This window comes from Pongo pygmaeus, chromosome 5, assembly GCF_028885625.2.
Source record: "Pongo pygmaeus isolate AG05252 chromosome 5, NHGRI_mPonPyg2-v2.0_pri, whole genome shotgun sequence".
Lineage (NCBI taxonomy): Eukaryota > Metazoa > Chordata > Mammalia > Primates > Hominidae > Pongo > Pongo pygmaeus.
Window position 1 is genome coordinate 127,408,895 of NC_072378.2, and position 21,232 is coordinate 127,430,126.

Below are 21,232 nucleotides of genomic sequence, written 5' to 3' on the forward strand. Positions count from 1 at the left end.
GACACTTCATTTTATGTGTCAACAGAAAGTAATTTAGGATGAATGTATAATAATCCAGGGTTTGGACAATGAAAAAGCTCAAGATACACTTTAACGAAGACATATTCTACTCCAGGGTTTTATAATTATTTAAATTCAAATAAAACTCAAAGTTCATCTTCACTTAACTCAGGTACCTGATACCTGTTGCAAAATATTGAGGAAAATGTTTGGCTGTCATTCCTTGAAGCTGAATCTTTATACCCTTGCTTGATAATCCCTCAATTCCCTGTGGCAGCAAATTTTTATTTCTAGTAGACACATCTTGTTTTTTCCTTCACCTTATTGAGATTCCTAAACCTTGTATTTTAAACCAAGAATAATTTTGAACTTGGTCGTTCCTTATTGCGAGGACTTCCTCCAACTAGGGTGAATTTTGACCCACAATTAGCCTGCCTTTGGAGTTTATGATGTGAAGTGCCACAGCTGATGGCCCATGAAAGAGACTGCTAAGTCTATTGCTCACATCAATATTCCCGCTGGATATTTTGCTCATTCCTTGGGAATTTCAAAGAATAACAAATAACCAACAAATCATCAAAAACTATAACATGTTACCCAATTCTTGGGAATAAGCCAGTGAGACTAAAATCTGCTTAAGTATCACAAATGTGAATTCCCAGCATTTCAAGCTTGTAAACTGTATCCAACACTCACCAATGTCTATTCCATTTCTTAGCTGTACAGAAGGGGCACATTCATCTGGTAACTGTCAACAATGAGGTTCCTTCCTTCTTGAACCCAGCTGGCCATACAAGCAGGCAGGAGTTGCATGTTTGACCCTGAGACAGCAAAGGGTATTGCCCTGTTGGGAAGACAACAGGATTGCAATGTAATCTGGAATCAATTTGAGATTAGCACCAGATGCTCCATACCAGTAATAAGTGCTGATCATAAGACTTAATTTTGTATGCTATTAGAATTAATGATAAGGTATAAGCATAGTATGTCCCAAACTACAGGAATGAATAAGAACAGAGTGAAAAACTGAAATGGTAAAACAAAAATAGAAGTTTTAAAACAGGTAAATTGAAAATATTTGTTTACTTTATTTTTATAGCTTGAGTAAAAGAGTTGGAAGACAAAGGAGAAAAGGACTTGCAAGAAGCCAACTTTTTTTTATGAATGTGTTTGTTTTTCCTCAAAAGTCAGTTGTAAATGCTCTTCAGGGAAGGGAGTCAGAGAGAGCCAAATAGTGGTCTTAAAGTTTTGTTTGTGTTATTATAGTTTTCTTGTTTTTTTTACAAAAAGAGAATGGTGAAATAACTTTTGTCACATTAGTATTAGTCTCATAATCAATGGAACACAGTCGTTTTTTGAGTCATTCCTGAAACAGAAATGAGCATGAAATGAGCCTGGTATTCATCGAATATTAATAGGTACATTTAGCTGCATGTCTAGGACTGTGCAGTATATGAGAGATCCTTTACTAGTCATCTTGAATTTAAATGTTGAAATGTTAACTAATTATACTTCACTGTATAGACTTTTAAATAGTAGATTATGTATTATAGTTGGCAAGGGAAAACATATTGCATTATTTGGCTGGACAACAGCTAATAGTATCACAGACAACTCCTTGAGATTCTCTAAGTTCTACACATAAGCTTCTTAATTACCAAACTCATAACAGAATATGTGTCTTGAAGCAGCTTTAATATGAGTCCTATTTTTATATAATTATAAAAATAAAAGTCACATTAAAAAATGATTAATATTGGTGCAAAATGGTTTTAGGTATCCTTTCAAAGATTTTCCTAAAATGATCTGTAATCTGGCAAATAAAAATATTCTCCATGCTATAAATATGCTCAGTAATAAGTCAGAAGTAGAATATCAATTTCTGTGAATTTTCAAAGAAAAACATGCTGGGTTAAGGGCCAACATGATATAACATTTATTGCCTTGTATTACATTATACACACACAAACACACACATGCACATTTTGTGAACTTTTATAAATGGAATCAATAAAAATATGTGTATATAAAATATATTGTTCTAGATATCAACTATATTTTTCTATTATACTTCAAAAATATGAAAATATTGCTGAGAAACGACCATCTGTGTCTTCTCACATATAACTTTTCTTGATTATTTCTAGGAAAGCAGACTAAACACACAATTCTGACATAATACAGCATCCCATTTTGATTTCTGGTTAGCTCAGAAGGCTTTACCAGCCAAAGAAAGTCTCTGAAAAGGGCAAAACTTTCTGACCTCAGGAGGTTCTGATAGGAAGAACTGAAGCAGTGAACACCCAGAGGAGAGAAAACATGGGAATAAATTCCCCAAAGTTCTGTAACCACAGTGATGTGGGTTCATGGAGGAAGACATAATTTCATTCTTAAAGAATGTCCCTGTTTTCACATTCTTTCATTTGTCTTAAAGTTGATCTTGCAGATGATATAGTCCAGATGAATTTCTGCTTAATAAGAATTCTTGTTCACAAATTGACAGAAAAATATACCAACCATATATGTAAAAATAAAGTGGAGAATACCCAAGCATACCATAATACCTTTCTCATAATTCAGCTAATAATCTATCAGATCATTTTTAGGAAAAGGAAATTTTTGCTTCTTATAAGAATTAGATTGAGAGTAGAGAATTAGATTGAGAGTAGAGGTATAAACTTGTAATAAAAATTAGAATGTGGTTTCTTTCTGATGCTCCACTTCCTTTGATTTATTAGTTTGCATCTTATCAATAAATTCAACTTATCCAAATTTGCTGGAACAAAGTTTTCAGAAAGGAAATTAAGGCTCTTATGTGCTAATATTCTGTGTAGACAAATTAGATGCTGCTCATAACCAAAACGATCTCATTTAGTTTACCCTAGAACATTTGAATAGTGGGATGAGGGTCTTTAAAACTGTTTTGGACATGTGAACTGAAATATAAGAAAGCCATTACAAAGTTGGGTTTGTATTAGTTTTTTGTTGCTGTCATCGTAAATTACCAAAAACTTAGTGTCCTAAACGACACAAATTTATTATCTTACAATTCTGTAGGTGAGAAGGTTGACACAAGTTTTACCATGCTAAAATCAAGGCATCAGTAAGGCTGTGTTCCTTTTTGGCAACTATAGGGTAGAATCCACTTACTTGTCTTTTCCAGGTTTTACAGGCTGCTCACAATCCTTGGTTCATGGCCCCTTTCTCCAGCCTCAAAGCCTCAAGTGGCAGGTTGAGTCCTTTTCACACAGCATCTCTCTGACACAGTCTTCTGCCTCTTCTTCCCCTTTCCACTTTTAAGGACTCATGTAATTAAATGGACCAATCTGGATAATTCCAAATAATCTCTTGCATCTGAAGGTCAGCTGATTAGCTAGACGCTAGAAGTGAAAATAACAAAGATATGCAAATATGTATGAGACGCCTTTGGAAGTTCATAATTTCATGGGAGAATTGGTCGTAAACAAATAAATGCAAAATTGACAGATGTGTCCTCTGGAAATAGAGGAGATAAATTATTGGCTCTTAAAGGCCAAGTAGAATTTTCCAGCTAAAGAGAAGGAGAGGAACTTTCCATTGAGAAGCAGCATCAATAAAATCACAAAAGCAAGAAAGAGCATGATGTGATCAAATTATAGTGAACTATGTAGTGTGACTGAGCAAAGGCAAATTAGGGAAGGAGGTGCTGTTCAATAACATAACTAAGAGTCAGATTCAGAAGGGCCTTCTAAGCCATGCTGAGAACTTTGGGAGTACAGGTACCGGGCAGATTTAAAAACAAACAAAAAACCAACAGGAATAAAAGACCAGCCCTCTGCACTATAAGAAGGTAACCTGACAGCAAAGTGGAAAATATCTGGAAGAAAACAAACAAACAAACAAAAAAAACCACCTGATCTTTGCAAAAATCATTCTAGAGGTTCTAGAGGTGACAGAGGTTTGAACTGAATGAGGATAAAGAAGGAATGACACATTTGAGAGATATGCAAGAAGTAAGGCAGATGGCCTTGAGTGGGTTAACGACTTTCACCAAACATCTTAAAGGAATTAAGAGCTCCTCAGATTTTACCCAAATCAGATTAAGGCTGTTCTATTTTTAAAGGTGACTTGATTCACTCAGCTGTTTTGTAGTTTCATAGAGACCATTTATCGTTACTAATTATTTTTATTTTAGGGATTATAATTTTAGAACTCTTTTCATTTTCAACTACTTATATATCATTTGTTTCTCATACCTACCCCAAATAATGAGAATAGTAGGAATTATTGATTCTATTTTATAAATGAGGCAAACAAAACACAGAAAGTGCTTTACTTAAGGTCACATTGCTGATGAGTAATATAGCCAAGTTTAAAATGCACATTTCCTGATACATATTTCAGATATTTAAAATTTAATGCCCCACTTTTTTTAAGCACACATTTTAAAATATGAGGTCCTGAGAGTTTAAGTAATATCCCCCAAAGATAGACAATGACTAAATAGCTTGGCAGAAAATCAAACTCAGATCTTTCTAACTTCAAAGCCCAAGGTCATAGCAGCTATACATTACTGCATCCCTCCTCACCTGCTGGAGAAGATCAGGGAAGAATTAATAGAGAAGTGGCCTTTAAAATGTATCCTGAAGGATGTATGTAGGTAAGGCGTGATCTTCAAGATACTTAACAACTAGTACAGTAAAATATATAAATATAGTAGCCCATATATAAATATGTTAAATATATTATCATACATAGATAATACAACTGCTTACCAGGTGTTGTTAGCAGTAGTGCAAATCATTTGTGAGGTTATTCGGTGATGCCTGAAAAGAGTTGCTAATTTTTAGAAATCACCTGGTATTGTTTTCAGTTTGTTAGGGTTGATTCACACACCCACACCGAGACCCATTCATACTCAGGGAAGGCTTCCTCAGAGACATTTTGTGCTTAACTCCTTAAATCCTCTGCAGTTTAAAAGTTCCAGCAGAGCTTGCAGGATCCAAAAGTGTGCTTGATTAAGGGTGGACGAGATGTAATGGACAAAAAAGGGATTCACCTTCCTCTCCCCAAATTCTGGCATAACAGATAAACAAGTAAGCCAATCTTACTTCTGCTTTCCTTCAGTATTTTCACTCCCCAATATTTGAAGTCACTTCCTGACTACTACTCTTTCTCCTAAACATTCTCTGGAGATAAGGGAATGGCTTATATACAGTCATTGATCACGTATCCCCGTTTCTACCTGTCTCAGTCCATTTTTCTATTGCCATAACAGAAAACCTAAGGCTGAGTAATTCATTAAAAAAAAGAGGTTTATTTGGCTAACAGTTCTGCAGGCTGTACAAGAAGCATGGCACCAGTATCTGACTCTGGTGAGGGCCTCAGGCTGCTTCCACTCATGACAGAAGGAAAAGGGGAACTGGCACGTGCAGATCATATGACTAGAGAAGAAAAGAGAGAGTGTGTGAGAGAACGGAGAGAGAGAGAGAGAAGGTGCCAGGCTCTTTTTAACAAGCAGCTCTCTGGGAAACTCTCATAGGAACTAATATAGAGTGAGAACTCACTCATTACCATGAGAATGGCACCAAGTCATTCATGAGGGACCCACTCCAATGACTCCCAACCACCTCCCATTTGGCCCCACCCCAAACATTTGGGCTCAAATTTCAACATGACGTTTGCAGGGTCAAATATCTAAACTATAGCATTACCTTAACTAGGTCTTAAGGTACATACGAAGTTTACTTTGCTCAGAAAATAAAAACCAAACATATGGGATATTTCAAGCTCTTTACCCCTTTAAAACTTTTTTCTATTTCGTCCAGCCTTCTTTTTTCCAGGGTCACTTTATTTGATTCTTAAATACTTCAATTAAATGAGAAATATTTATTTTAGAGATTAAGACAGTGTTCTTAGAGATTGAGTAAGACAGTGTTCATTCTTTCAGGAATTGTCACATTTCCTTTAATTTTCAGCTCATTTGCTTAAGTCTTTCCTGAGACTTTCTCTTCCCATTAATTGCATTGCACATAACATCTGCTGTCCTTGCTACACCCTCTTAAATGGAAAGTTTCATCATACTACCCCATGGTCCATTTTGGTGGCATTCCACTGAAAGAAAAATTCAATGGATTACAACAAAAGCCACAGTTATTCGAAACTCAAGAGGAAGTCAGGCTTCTGAGACTGTGTAGTGCCACTTCAAAAGAGGATACAAAAGCCCCAAGATCAGGCAAGATGGGCTGGAATCAAATTTCATGACTTTAAAGGAAGACTACATTCTCAACTCCACCAAATAAAGCATCATTTATGCTTGCTATAGAAGATAATTAAAGAAGACAGGTTGTTTTGTCATCTTTCAACTTTTGACAATCCCAAGTCCTTTCCTCTCTTCCTCTATTTCTCTTTTATTTGTTCCTCTTCCTGACCACCTCTTTTTCTACAAACAATCGCAAAAACTTTTTGGTAGACCACTGTTTTCCAGCTTTGGGCTAAGAGATGGACTCTGGTCCACACTCCCAACCTCAGGGAAACTTTGAAGTCTTCAAATCACTAAAACTGTCCTAGAACTCAAATGCTTTCTGGAAACAAGAAAATGTTAGAATTCTTTCTAACTTCTCTGTTCCAACCTGGACTTCCTAATGCCATTTCTTGAAACAGCTTTAGGGATACTCTAGTTATCCATCATTGACTTGGTCCCAAAGGACCAAGCATGACAAGTCAAAATGATATTCCTGAAAACATGATATAGCTCTCTGGAGTTCACTGTAATCTCTTGAAGCTGATATTGGAACAGAAGTAGCTACCTGGCTGAGTATTCTACAATAAGTGGGACTTATTAAGACAGGTTGTTTGGGACACTGGGTAATCACAGATTGCCTGCATATGAAAGAGTAACACCAAAGCATCTCTGTCTATGCCTGTCCTTCTCCAACTCTAACACAAATTAAGTCATGGCCATGAAATCAAGAAAAGGGAACAATATTTATCTTTTTTATTTAATTCATTCAATGAATATTTATAGACTTACTACTGTTCTCAGGCTCTTGCCAAAGAGAAAGAAGGAGCTACCACAGCCTTTAGAGCAATAGTAGCAGTGCTTACTAATATACCAGGAATATCGGCCTTACATGTCTCCCCTTGTGCACAAAATTATGCAAATAAATCAGGGAATCACTGCTAGAATCTCCCAATACTATCCACCCCACCTGTATTAGTGCATTCTCACACTGCTAATAAAGACATAACCGAGACTGGGTAATTTATAAAGGAAACAGGTTTAACCACCCCACCTGTATTAGTGCATTCTCACACTGCTAATAAAGACATAACCGAGACTGGGTAATTTATAAAGGAAACAGGTTTAATTGACTCACAGTTCAGCATGGCCTCAAGAAACTTACAATCATGATGGAAAGGGAAGCAAATGCATCCTTCTTCATATGGCAGAAGGAAGAGAAGTGCCGAGCAAAAGGGGGAAAAGCCTCTTATAAAACCATCAGATGTCATGAGAACTCACTTACTATTACGAGAACAGCATGAGGGTAACCACCCCCGGAATTCAATTACCTCTCACTGGGTCCATCTCACCACATATGGGGATTATAGGAACTATAATTCAAGGTGAGATTTGGGTAGGAAAGCAGGCAAACCATATAACCACCCTACTCCAAAATAATCAGTCCTGTGAATTGCATTTCCTTTTCAATACTTTGATGGGTAAATAAAAATTAAGGTTGAATTTCTATAAAGAGTAAGTTCTTTATATTTGCAGTTGTTACTACATTAATTGTTCTTCCTAATATTATGAAAACTGGAAACAAACTTCAATATCACCTTGACAAATTGCAAAAGGGCCTAGAAATATCAATTAAAATTAGTAGATAATATATTGGGTTGCACATAGGGACCCAATCAAACAATAGAAGGAAACACACTAGTTAATAGCAAAAAAAGAGGAGTGAAATCTACTAATGATAATGTTAATGTTGGGAGGGAAAGTCTATGCATAGGAGATTGACTATCCAAAGAATGAAAGTAGTTATTTGATTTCTTCTGCATTAATCAGATGCTTATTAGAAAGCCATATTCTATTTTCCTCAGGACATTCTGAAAGTTTGTGAAGAGAAAAAGTAGATGGGGTACAAGTCTTAATATGCTACATGGAAAATATGGTTGATAAGAAAAAGTTAAAAGTCATATAAGTTACAGAAATCACTAAATTTAAAGATTCAAATTTCTAAAGAGCTCTTGTGAAAGAATGACACTCTTTTCAGAATCATTAAAAATTACATTGGAAAACAGCCTGTCTTGGAATTGATACTTAAAATTCACCCCAAAAATAGAACTTTTCCATCAGTGGTGGAAAGGGACCTATAAATAAATATGTGCATATACATTTATATATAAAAACATATACACACACAAACATACACATTTGTTGCCCAGGTCTATACTTCCAAACCTACCCTCATCAATAATCATAGAGAAAGCACAGTGAAAAGCTGTAAAATAGGTACAGTAAAATCTTACTAATCTTGCTAAATTACAGGGTGGATATTTCTAGATTAGTTAACACAACCTCCAAACAAATTTTAAAGATGATTAAATCAGTTGTATTCCCCTCCAAGTACTATATGTAACCACTATTGATGAAGTAATTACAAGGAGCTATCTTGATAATTGTGGAAATGAATGTTGAAAGTATTTCTGATTAAGAACAGACAATTGCTTCAACAAATAGAATGGGAGAAAAAGTACTTAGAACAATCTGCATTACCCGCTATAGGTGAAATATTCCCTTTATCATATATTATGGGTAAAGTTTATCACAAATTTTAATGTAGTAGAGGTTGAGTGGGGTTTTCTATGTTTTTCAAACTAGTTAAGAAAGCAGTAGTTTGAAGCAAAATCTGCAACAAAAGAAGAATGAGTAAAATCCTGAAGCATAGTGAAACCATTTAAGAACATATTTGAAGATGCATGAAAATCATCTTTACATATGTAGTTAATAAATAGCTGAAAACATTAAACCATCACTATAAACATGTATATTATCTGCAGCTAAAATTGCATGGAGTGGGACACATGATACGTGGAGCAGCACAAATAAGAAACTGGGTAGTCATTTTTCCCCACATGATGCAATTCCAGATTAAAGGTACATTTTTCCCCATAGACCAATAAAAAACTTCAGAGAAAGACATAGTGGGCTGTGTTAGAATGAGAATTAGACAGCACAGTCAACTAGTGCATAACATGATGAAAGAGTAGAATACTATCAAGATTTCTTGTATAATCAATCACAGCAAACATGTCAGCAAGTATGAGGCCATCCGCTCCTGTCCATACAACCCAGTAGACAATTTGGGTAAGGGAGACACTTCTTCTGTTTCTGTCTCAAAAGAACAAAATTCTAAGACAAGCTCTTAGAACAAATGGAAATTTATCCAAATGAAAATCAAATGATAAATACCCAGAGAATATTCTTTCTTTGGAATTCTTTCAATTCTTTAATCTAACCAGCTGGAATAAATTTTCAAGTAGCATTCTGCTCAGCCTTTTGAAATGAAGGACTTTTCTGTTAATTGGAAAGTTATATTCCATCAAAGATGAAGACAGTGATTTTGCCTTAGTGATTCTTAGAAAAAATAAAAGGCATTTGGTGAATATTTATCATAAACTGATTCCAGAACATGTATTTTAAGCATGAATGAATGAGCTGTGAGCCTACACATTTAACTAAAGAAAAATAGGGAAAATTCAAATACAAGTTTTATTTTAAACTCTACATAAAAGCTAACTTTCACTATGCTCAGTCATGAGAGGAATATGTAAAGAGAAAATAGAAATAGAAACCATTAATTTTGAGAATGAAAGATGGATAATACAGCTGTGGTTCCTGATTTTCTGAAGCAAATGAATTAGATAAGTCAACACATTTAAGTGTTCTTTACTGTGTTACTGGAATATGTGTTATTGGGGCTGGGGAAACATGAGAGTCAACTCAAAAAGATCTACAGCAATAAAATAAAAATTTACTAGGAAAAATGCTCTTGAAAATTCATATTTTTAAATCAATCTGTACCATAGGCAGTACTTTAAACTTAGTCATTGATTACGGATATATTAAATAACATTGTTACATTTAAATTTTAAATTGGCACATTAGGCAAACTAATTTATCGCAAATAATGTGAAAAGTTGTTTAAAAATTAATGATAGTCAAATACTAAAGAAATAATTTTTCCAGATTTCTTAAAGGAATCACTGGATAGATGGTCTGAATTATAATTGTGTATTCTGATTTAAAATAATTTTATAGGAAGACTTCTAGGTAATGCTATTTATGTACTTTCAGTCTGGCAATGTGTGTATAACAGAAATTTTTCAAAGAAGCTGTTTCACTTTTTTAAATATTTAAATTGCTGAGAGAACTTTTTAAAGGGTAATATGAAAGAAATATTTAATAAGTTCCATAGACTCAGGATTCTCCAGCTTGAGACGGAAGATGGTGGCTGAAGCAGCAGGGGGCGCCAGCCGGCATGGTGGTGAGATGGGGACAGGGTAGAGTATGAGTGTTACAAAAAAAAGATGAATACATCAATTCGTTTTTGAGGTAGTCACTAATATTTTGAGAGGACTAGGTCCAAATTGAAAATTTGGGATAGAACACGACAATGTTGCTAGGCAGGCTTTAATGATCTTTGAAATATTAGCATTAGGACACCCCACTGACTAAATTTCTGAAGATAGGTAATAAAATTCCCATATTACAAGCTCATAAACATTATATAAAACAACCAAAGTATCCTATTCAGGGTCATTTTTTTCTCTTAAGGGAACAATAATATTTATCCAACAAGCTAGTCATGAATTTCACGGCAAAAGTAATGAATAATATTTGATGGTACTCAATAGACGAAATTTACCAACATACCCTTTGATAACAAGTAAGAATGAGAATAAATTTACATGCTTATTTAATAGATACAATTATTTAAAACCCAAGATCTAATTCAAAATGTGTTATGCAAACATACTTAGATCAAGAAATTGTCTACATGTAAATCAATGTATCAGATTTAGTTTCCAAGAGTTTTGTGATCTAACCTAAGGTGATAGATAGGATTTCAAAGTCAAGATAAGAACTTCTGCTCTAAAGAAAAAATTACTTATTGCAAATGAACTTTTAACCAAAAAGCAGTTGATTCAAGAGAAATAAACCCATACAAAAGAATGCAAAATTTAAACTATTTAATATAAATTATAATACCCTGCTAGCTTTTAAAATATTATACAATAATATACAGAATATCCTTTACTTTTATAATGAGTAAAATTTGTAAACATTGTCAATATTTTTTAAAATCTTTGGGTACTTTCTCCCCTGATCACTTTTAACTGTTCTTTTAATATAGAACAGGAAGGCATCCTAGTATGCAATACCCAATGCCTTTAATAGTTTCTTTTGGATGCCAGCTAATGGCCCTTTTAAATGGAAGCAAGGATTCCAGGCTGGGGTTCCAGGCAACAGAAGCAATGAGGTGGAATGGAGTTAGCTTGAATGAAAGGGTTATGGAAACTTCTGTCAGGACATTGAGCCAAAATTCAAAATTTCAGATTCTGAATCTTTAGTGGATAATAAAATTATTTAAACAACGGAGAAAAAAAATCTGTAAAGGCCTATTGGCAATGGTCCATTTGTAAGGAAGGTATTTAATTAGGCAAAGAGAGTTTATTATGCTTAAAGCAGACTATGAAAATACGTATTCTAAAAAATTGTGATTATTGATATTTATGATGTCTGCTATAAGGTGAAATGATTTATAATAGGACTGCATTCAAACCTCAGTAAGATTTTAAAATTTTAAAGCTATATAATTTTTCTTTCTCTTTTTTAGTATTAAGTATAACAAAATATGAAAATATGTGACAATTTCATTAAAGTTTCAAAAATGTAATGGTAGTCTAATGGAAAATTATTTCTAAATTAGATATAAATTATGTATAATTTTCAAGTTACATATATATATAATACCTCTATGTGTTGGGGGAGTGGAAATACTAAAATATAGGCTTGTAGCAAAAATAAAAAGAGAGAGAATAGAGAATGAGATGGTGCTGAATGGTGCTGACTCAAAAAGTTTATTCCAACTGCTATTAAGTTCCGAGTTAATTTCTGATAAGCAGATTTTTCTTGCCCAGCAAATTCAAATTTCAAGAGATTAAGAAAGTACACTCCAAATCTTGATTTTTACAAAACTCCTCTCTTTTAAACAGTTAGTCTACAGCTGGGCTCTTTCCTTGCCTCAGTAGCTGAAGTAACATAAACAAGGATGGCATGTCACATTGTGCTCTATTGAGAAATAATGTGGAGGCAGAAGGGTGCTGTGGTTAGGAACCCTCCTTGTCCTCATCTGTAGAACAGGGGTTGAATAGAGCTTCTAGGCACCGTACTCCTACTTAGAAGTTGGCCTGGTACATATTAAAAGTAATGGCACAAACCACAATTATTTTGCACCAACCTAATAAAAGTGTGTGTTGAATTTTAGTTATAATTATTCTTACTATTTTTAAAAACAAACTATCCAGGTCATCTTCACCTTGATCTGCAGCAGGGTCCTAATTGGGAGCTGAGAACACAGAGAGGAGAAATGTAAATAGTCCAGCCTAGGAAGAGGTTAGGAGAGTGAGGAAGGTTTCCCTGAAGGCCAGAGAATTCAACAGTAAGTCTGAGTTAGGGCAAGGGATCTAGAAACTGCATTCTAGATAAATGTATCCAATATATGGGATCTGTAAACATTATGGTGGGACAAGTGCAGGGGTGACTAAAAGACAAGTGTGAGGCCAGCAAAGTAGATAAGTAAGCAGGGGTCATATCACAGTGGAGAAGGACCCTGAGGGCCATGTTAAGAAGCTTGGGTTTATCTGCTTTCATTTCCTAAAGTGTATACTCAGTGCCTTCCAATCATTATGTTCTTGTTTCTGAATTCCCAAAACAGCATGATACAAATAGATTGCATCTCTTAAACTGGTCCTTTGAAATTGATGATAAAATGTTATTTCAATCTCAATATATTTTAATGGTCAGAGCTATCTTTGTAAAAGTGGGCTCAAAGTAATATCCCAAATTAATAGCATTTAGTAGAGTATGTAATGATGTATCAAATTATTTTTCTTTGAATAATTAATCAGAATCATCTTGAAAATTAAATAGAAAAGGCAATAGAATTCGTGTGTAACCTACAGCATAGGTAAATCAAGTAGCTTTAAATTTCAATTTGGAGAAATTAAGTGTCTGCTTATTTATCAAAAAGCAAAAGACATTCATTCTTTGATATTTTTACTATATTTGTTGTAAATTCCTAGGTTAAATTTAGAGCAAGAAGAATAAGTTTTCTATTTTATTAAAACAAACAAAAGACATTTCTCAATTTACTTGGTAATAATATAGGCCTGTACATATGTATCTACACAATACATTATAATTGCCCCCAAAAAAGAAAAAAGTCATACTATAGCAATTCCTCTTCCTTGCAAATTTTCCCAGTGATATTTTAATTTAAAATAACAGGCCGGGTGCAGTGGCTCACACCTGTAATCTCAGCACTTTGGGAGGCCAAGGCAAGCAAATCGCCTGATGTCAGGAGTTCAAGATCAGCCTGACCAACATGGTAAAACCAAACCCCATCTCTACCAAAAATACAAAATTAGCCAGGCACGGTGGCACGCACCTGTACTTCCAGCTACTCGGGAGGCTGGGGCAGAAGAATCACTTGAACCTGGGAGGCGGAGATTGCAGTGAGCCAAGACTGCGCCACTGCAGTACAGCATGGGCAAAAAGAGCAAAACTCTGTCTCAAAAAAAAAAAAAAAAAAAAAAAAAAAAAAAAGATAAAAGAACAAAAGCTGGAATTTTCATTCTCTATACATAATAATCAGGTCCAATTCTAGATTCAAAAATAATAAGATCAACCCCTTTTTCACACTGTGAGTGCTTTATAGAAGGCATAAAGCCATAGGCTTCCGGTTGAATTTCATTCCACACCAAATAAAAAGAAAAGAAAAATGTAATACTTATTTAATTGGTTTGAGTCATAGAATTTGTGATCTTTAGTCCTCAGTCTGTAATGTGGAATACATTTTTAGCATTTGGGTAAAAATTATAACCTAGTTTGTCTTGGGAAGCGAACTACTTACAGCTCAATGGCTCCCCTTAGTGACACTTTGCAAGAAATTCACAAAGCAGCAGCTTTTATGAAGACCTATAGACAGATTTTATCCAAACATCAAGAAAATAGCTGATATTCATAATTTAAGTGTTCTCAATAAGTGAATTACAGTTGTGATTCTAGGGAAAGCAACTCTTTTATTCATAACCTCATTATGTTTAAAGGATACTGAACGTGTTCTATGGTTTGCATTTTCACTTGGAATTTAAATATATACTATATAAGTTAGGAAGAATAATTCAGGATCACTCTCTTTGTCATTTTTTACATGTTTATTTTTTCTAGTTCATATATGCACTTGAACAGGTTTTAAAAAGATAACCTGCAACTAATTTAATTTATATCTGGATGCCTATTCCAAATGTATCTATTAAGAAAACTTGCCTTAAAATTAGTAGCTACAGTAAGTCAAAAACATATTTGATATTCATTAGGAAAAATGAAAGAAACAAAGGAGCAACCATGCAATTTGAAGTAAGTTTTGAGAGTATATATTTGAAGAAATTGGGTCTTCCGTTGCTCTGCAGCTTTGGCTTTTAAATGTGGTTGCACATCAAAATAAACTATGGGGGTGTGAACTTGTTATTGACTACAGGTTCTTGGGCCCCTCATAAGAACGACTGAATCATAATCTCCAGGGGTGGGATCTAGGAATCTGTATTTTTATATGTTTTGGAACATTGTCTGCAGAAGGCCATAGGAAATGTTTATGTAAAAGACTGTATGTGTTTATACTAACAGAAAATAATTTCAGAATCTTAAAAATATCAATTACCAATTCAATTATGTGATACTAGTATGCAACAAAATCTTAAATAAATATGACTTTTTGGTCTACATGGAGATTTTAGCTACTCTTTCAAAAATTAAGGCTCAAAAATAGAGGGAATGTGACTACATTCCCTCTATGGTGTCTTATTACTTACAGCAATTTTCTGAAATAGGAAATAAGGTCACATGTAAGAATAGCCTATTGGCCTTTTCTAAACTCAACACGGAAACATCCAACCTCTGGCCTGCTATCTGAATTCAATACTTGCCCTTCTCTAGTTTTCAGTACACTGGTTCTGAGGACAAACTCCCAACATGGCAATTGAAGCCCGTATATCTTTCCGGCTTCTCTGGATAATAGTCTATATATAGACTCTGATCAAACCAAGGAAGTCGACTTTCAATGCCCAGATTCACCATGTCCTTGCATGCCTTAGTGCATGTTCACTGCCTGGCATGCACTTCTTCCCTCATCAGCCTAGCAAACTCTCAGTCATTCTTTAAGGCTCACCTCAAACATCATTACATCAGGGGAATTATTTTCAGTCTCTGAAATCATTTTCACTTCATGGAGTTCAATGCTTTCCCACTGTACCCCCAACAGGACCTTGTACACACCTCTATTTTAGCATTAGCATGTGACTATAATTATTGGCAGTCTCCATATCTCACTTATTTCCCCAGGTTTTATCACACATTTTTGGCACAGAGTAGGGGCTTTGTTCATGTTTGTGCAAGGGGTTAATAATATTAGTTTTCATTTGTCCCATGAGTAACATATGCCAGTCACCATGCTAAGTGCTCTACCAGCATCTCATTTAATCCTTATGAAGTTTAGCAAGAAGTAAGGATTATTCACATTTTAAATATATCAGAGAGGTAATCCTGAGAAATATCAACAATTTGCCAGAGTTCACACTACTAGTTGGTGGCAGACCTAGAATTTGAAAACAGCGTTTTTCTGGCCCTAAGGACAGTGTACTTAAATGTTACACCATAGTGCTTCTCTGCAAGGGCTCAGATTGTACTTGACTGCTAATAGCAAATTCTCTTTGATGTTTTCTACCCAAACACCCTCATAGGTAGAACATCAAGGGGAGATGAATGCTGTTTTAATCACTAGAATGTTCCAAAACTCAGTTCAGGCACGTATGTGCATGTACACGTGCACACATACATGAATATTCAATGAATGGCAAAGCACGTGTGTGTGTGTGTGTATATATATGTGTCAGATTGTCATAACTGGAATGCTTAGTTTGCAAAATTGCCAAAAAAGGCTGAAAAAAATATTAACCACATCAATGAAGTCACCAGAATAAAAAAGGAAGTCCCCTCTAATGAAAACCTTACAAAATTATCCCAAATTACACGTGATTTTTAATGGACTACAGCCACTCTTGTGTATTTCTATTTTATTTCTTAGACAAGCAGAAAATATATTTATGCAAAGGATAGTTAGCATTTCCAACCACTAACACATGGCCTGTAAAAAAATAACAACCCTATTCTTCTGTTGTGCAATAGCCCTCTGTTGAGCAGCAATAATGTACAATGTGTTAGTTTCCTGTTACTTTACTAGAGCTTTCCCTTTCACTCACTGCCCAGACTAGTTATTCCTTGGACATAAAGTTATAATACCGAGTTTCAGTCTACTTCCAAAAATGTTTAGGCCTGTCTTAAGAAATAATCATATCAGTTTGCTAATAAGCAGAAATGCACTGCCAGTTGAGGATGTTGTCACAAGTGGCTAAAAAACATATAAATCAATCTGTGACCAAGGAAGAAACAATACATTTCTTATGTGTCCAAAACATTATGGTTGGGATCACAGCTGTAAGATGTTGGACCATCATCAAGAGAACAATGTCAAACACTGAACCTCTGGATGATTTCCATAAAAATAACATTTTGCTTGGGGTCAGTAGTTTTTATGGAACTTTGGAATGGTTTTTGCTGACAATTTTTTCGAGTTGAACTCAAACACCTCCAAAATGCTCCTCAATATGGAAATATTATGTAATCCAACCTTTGCAGCCATCTCCTTCTGAAAACTAAGCACATAGCATGAAAACTAGTATTTTTCTCTGTTTGTACAGTTTTATATAATTTAAATTATGCTACATATTCAGAAAGGTAAACTTACTCTTCAGTTTTCCCTGTTTGGTTATTATATTCAAGTCAGCACATCAAATGTGTACTCATTAAATCCAGCATGGAAAGAAGGCCCTGATCCCTTCTGTAGAAATCTTATCAACCCAGCAAAATTCTTTTAAGTGAAAAGAATAATGGAATCGAGTAATCAGAATATAAGTAGTTCAGCTTAGGCATAATAGTTGCCTCTAATGTTGTTTGTTCCTCTCTGTATGTCCAAAACAATTTGCTTCACCCTTGGATGAATTCTGATTTTTGTTAATTGTCCCTTTAGATTCCAGAATTTGAGGTATGTTGTGCTGAGCCCAACAAGGAAAGCTTTCAAAAAGTAACTGGAAGGCTTTATAAATACAGTCTCATGACAAAGCTAGATGTGGCATAAAATCATTAATCCAAGGAGACCGTATTGGCGTAGTATACCTATGCAGTATTAATAATACCACTCCCTAGGATTCTGTAACCAGAGCCCAAGAAAAGGAAAGCCAAACCACTGAATTCAATATTTGCAGCCTACTTCAGGACATGAAAATATTTTGGTTCTCTCACGCAAACAATTTCTCCAAAATATTTTTGTCAAAAGTTACTTATTTTAGACAGTCTAATTTCAAATTTTAAATGACCCAGTATGTGGGATACACATTCAGAATTTGTCATACCTCAGGAAATAGTTCGTTCCTAGTTTTTGTTTACTGTAATATTGATTTGAATCTAAGTAATTTCTCATTGGGATATATGTGTTCATGGATGTTACTAAAACCATGCCTTCAGACTACATTGTAGACTACATATGTAAAAGGTGTACATGATAATAAAACATCTAGTTAATTCACTATTTAGAAATAAATAAAAATAGTCATCCAATTTGGTGCCAGGTTTATCTACTTCGATCAAATTATTCTCTTCTTCTAAAACTCCCAGCAGTTCTCCAATGCCGACAGAATAAAATTCAGTTCTTCAAGTGGCTCCCTGTTGGCTACAATAATACCTTTTCACATCCAAACCTTTAAAGTCATGTTGATTCCACTTTTAAAAATTTCTCCTCTCTTAATGTGAGTCTGAGTTAAATCTATGCTTCAAACCCAGCTCCAGGTCAGGGGCCTGCAGGAAATCCAGTATACATGTGATAAATATCTACCCATTTGCTGGACAGAGACTCAACCTGCCCTGGTAGCTTGTACCAGAGGGTTATTGATCAGTTATAGTCATCACTACCCTGCATGTAAAGAAATTGTAATCCAAATTAATTTCAACATACAAATATTTGTGTTAAAATATAATTATCTTGTTATTCATCCTGACTTATTATTTCTGCATTTGTTATGCAAATCAGTTCTCTTCTCTTAGATAGCAGGCAAATATCTTGACCAATTATAACTATGTAACTGCTACTTGGAAAAAAATTGAATACAAAATGGTACCTTAAAAATAGGAGCCAGATAAAAATCTCTCCTTTTTTTTTTTTTTTTTTTTTTTTTTGAGATAGAATCTCCCTCTCTTGCTCAGGCTGGAGTACAGTGGCGCTATCAGGGCTCACTGCAGCCTTGACTTCCCAGGCTCAAGTGATCCTCTTACCTCAGCCTTCTGCATAGCTGGGACACAGGCATGCACCACCATGCCTCATTGATTTTTTTTTATTTTTTGTAGCGATGTCTCACTATGTTGCCCAGGCTGGTCTTGAACTCTTGGGCTCAAGCAGTCCTCCCACCTCAGTCTCCCGGAGAACTGGGATTACAGGCGTAAGCCACCAGGCCCAGCCAAAATATACGTTTTAATAAATGTTTTCAACAGCAAGAAATCTATCTAAAACTTTCCATGAAACATGCATAAATAACTATCATGTAAAATAAGTTCCAAACTTAGAACAGAACTATTTGGATTTCAAACTGTCATATGTTAGTTGCCTTATTATATTATATATGTGTTTCACATTTAAATTGTTTGGAATATACCACGGACTTAATAATAGTTGAATGAATTATTTAAATAGCAGATATTTAGCATCTATCATTATGATATATAATTTGAGAGAAATTTAAGTCATTTTTAAAAACGTAATTAAAAAAATAGAACATAATTGAATGTAATTTTTAAAAGAGTATCCTTTCATTTCAGGAAAAAAAGGAAGGGAGAGGAAAAGAAAAAAACCTAATAAAGGAGAAAGTAAAGAAGCAATACCTGACAGCAAAAGTCTGGAATCCAGCAAAGAAATCCCAGAGCAACGAGAAAACAAACAGCAGCAGAAGAAGCGAAAAGCCCAAGATAAACAGAAATCGGTATCAGTCAGCACTGTACACTAGAGGGTTCCATGAGATTATTGTAGACTCATGATGCTGCTATCTCAACCAGATGCCCAGGACAGGTGCTCTAGCCATTAGGACCACAAATGGACATGTCAGTTATTGCTCTGTCTAAACAACATTCCCAGTAGTTGCTATATTCTTCATACAAGCATAGTTAAAGAGCCAAAAGATCAAAGAAGGGATACTTTCAGATGGTTGTCTTATGTGCTTCTCTGCATTTTTAAAAGACAAGACATTCTTGTACATATTATCAATAGGCTATAAGATGTAACAACGTAATGATGACATCTGGAGAAGAAACATCTTTTCCTTATAAAAATGTGTTTTCAAGCTGTTGTTTTAAGAAGCAAAAGATAGTTCTGCAAATTCAAAGATACAGTATCCCTTCAAAACAAATAGGAGTTCAGGGAAGAGAAACATCCTTCAAAGGACAGTGTTGTTTTGACCGGGAGATGTAGAGAGTGCTCAGAATTAGGGCCTGGCATTTGGAATCATAGGATTTATCATCACAGAAACAACTGTTTTAAGATTAGTTCCATCACCCTCATCCTGTATTTTTATGAGAAACACAAGAGTGCATACCAGAATTGAATATACCATATGGGATTGGAGAAAGACAAAATGTGGAAGAAATCATAGAGCTGGAGACTATTTCTGTGCTTTACAAAACTGTGAAGGATTGTGGTCACCTGGAACAGGTCTCCAATCTATGTTAGCACTATGTGGCTCAGCCTCTGTTACCCCTTGGATTATATAATATCAACCTGTAAACATGTGCCTGTAACTTACTTCCAAAAACAAAATCATACTTATTAGAAGAAAATTCTGATTTTATAGAAAAAAAAATAGAGCAAGGAGAATATAACATATTTGCAAAGTCATGTGTTTTCTTTCTCAATGAGGGAAAAACAATTTTATTACCTGCTTAATGGTCCACCTGGAACTAAAAGGGATACTACTTTCTAACAAGGTATATCTAGTAGGGGAGAAAGCCACCACAATAAATATATTTGTTAATAGTTTTTCAAGTTTTGTTCACTCTGTTTTATTGTTTGTTTTATTGAGAAATTCTTATTCTTAGAGACTCATGAATTAAGAAAGAGAATTCTGCTAACTCAGAGAACCTGGTTCCTATGTAATTCAGAATATATTACATGTCTCAGTAATATTTGTTTTTTGAATCCACCTTTATCTGAGCCAATGGAGATTTACTTATAGGGTATTAGGAGATATTTATTCCACTTTCTTATTTTAATCAACATTCTAATTATAGACACATGGGCCTCCCTAGCTGATTTCACTGCTCCCCCTTCATTGCTTAGAAATGGGCATCATTTCTTGTATGTCAGATCCCCCTGCATCTTCAACATTTAGTCTTTTCTTCTCCATACTTTCTGTCTGTGGATCTCTTTAGGGGACTGAAGTCACCCTAGCTGAAGGCCTCACCAGTGTTTCACAGAGGACACAGCCCACCCCTTGCAGGAGGAGGTATCTCTGAGTGTGCAGCACAGAATCTCATGACCCACCTTAACCTTCCTGTTGTCATGGAAGGATGCACGGTTGCTCTGTCCACTGTGATTCCTAGCCCTCTTAAGATCACTGCTTTCTGAAGAATTTGCAATGACTCTGGCTTCTGGCTGCTTATCTCTGGACACCCTTTCTCCACCAGTTGTACAGTTCATGTAGTCTACTTGGCTTAATTGATTTTCCACTTCTCTCTTCCTCTTCCAAGATAAAAACATTTTAAATGATTTATTCCTGTTTCTTATTCTGGTGTTTCTTTCCTTGTCCC

At 34.9% G+C, this 21,232-nt stretch overlaps 1 protein-coding gene across 1 annotated transcript in view; it reads left to right on the top strand.

The window, feature by feature from the left end:
• Positions 1-20,468, top strand: part of RSPO3 (R-spondin 3) — an 80,244-nt gene extending 59,776 nt beyond the window's left edge. The window contains exon 5 of the mRNA XM_054490364.2: positions 19,253-20,468. Coding sequence (XP_054346339.1) covers positions 19,253-19,437 — 185 coding nt within the window. The 3' untranslated portion in view covers positions 19,438-20,468. The remainder of the gene's footprint in view (positions 1-19,252) is intronic.
• The last annotated feature ends 764 nt before the right edge of the window (positions 20,469-21,232 follow it).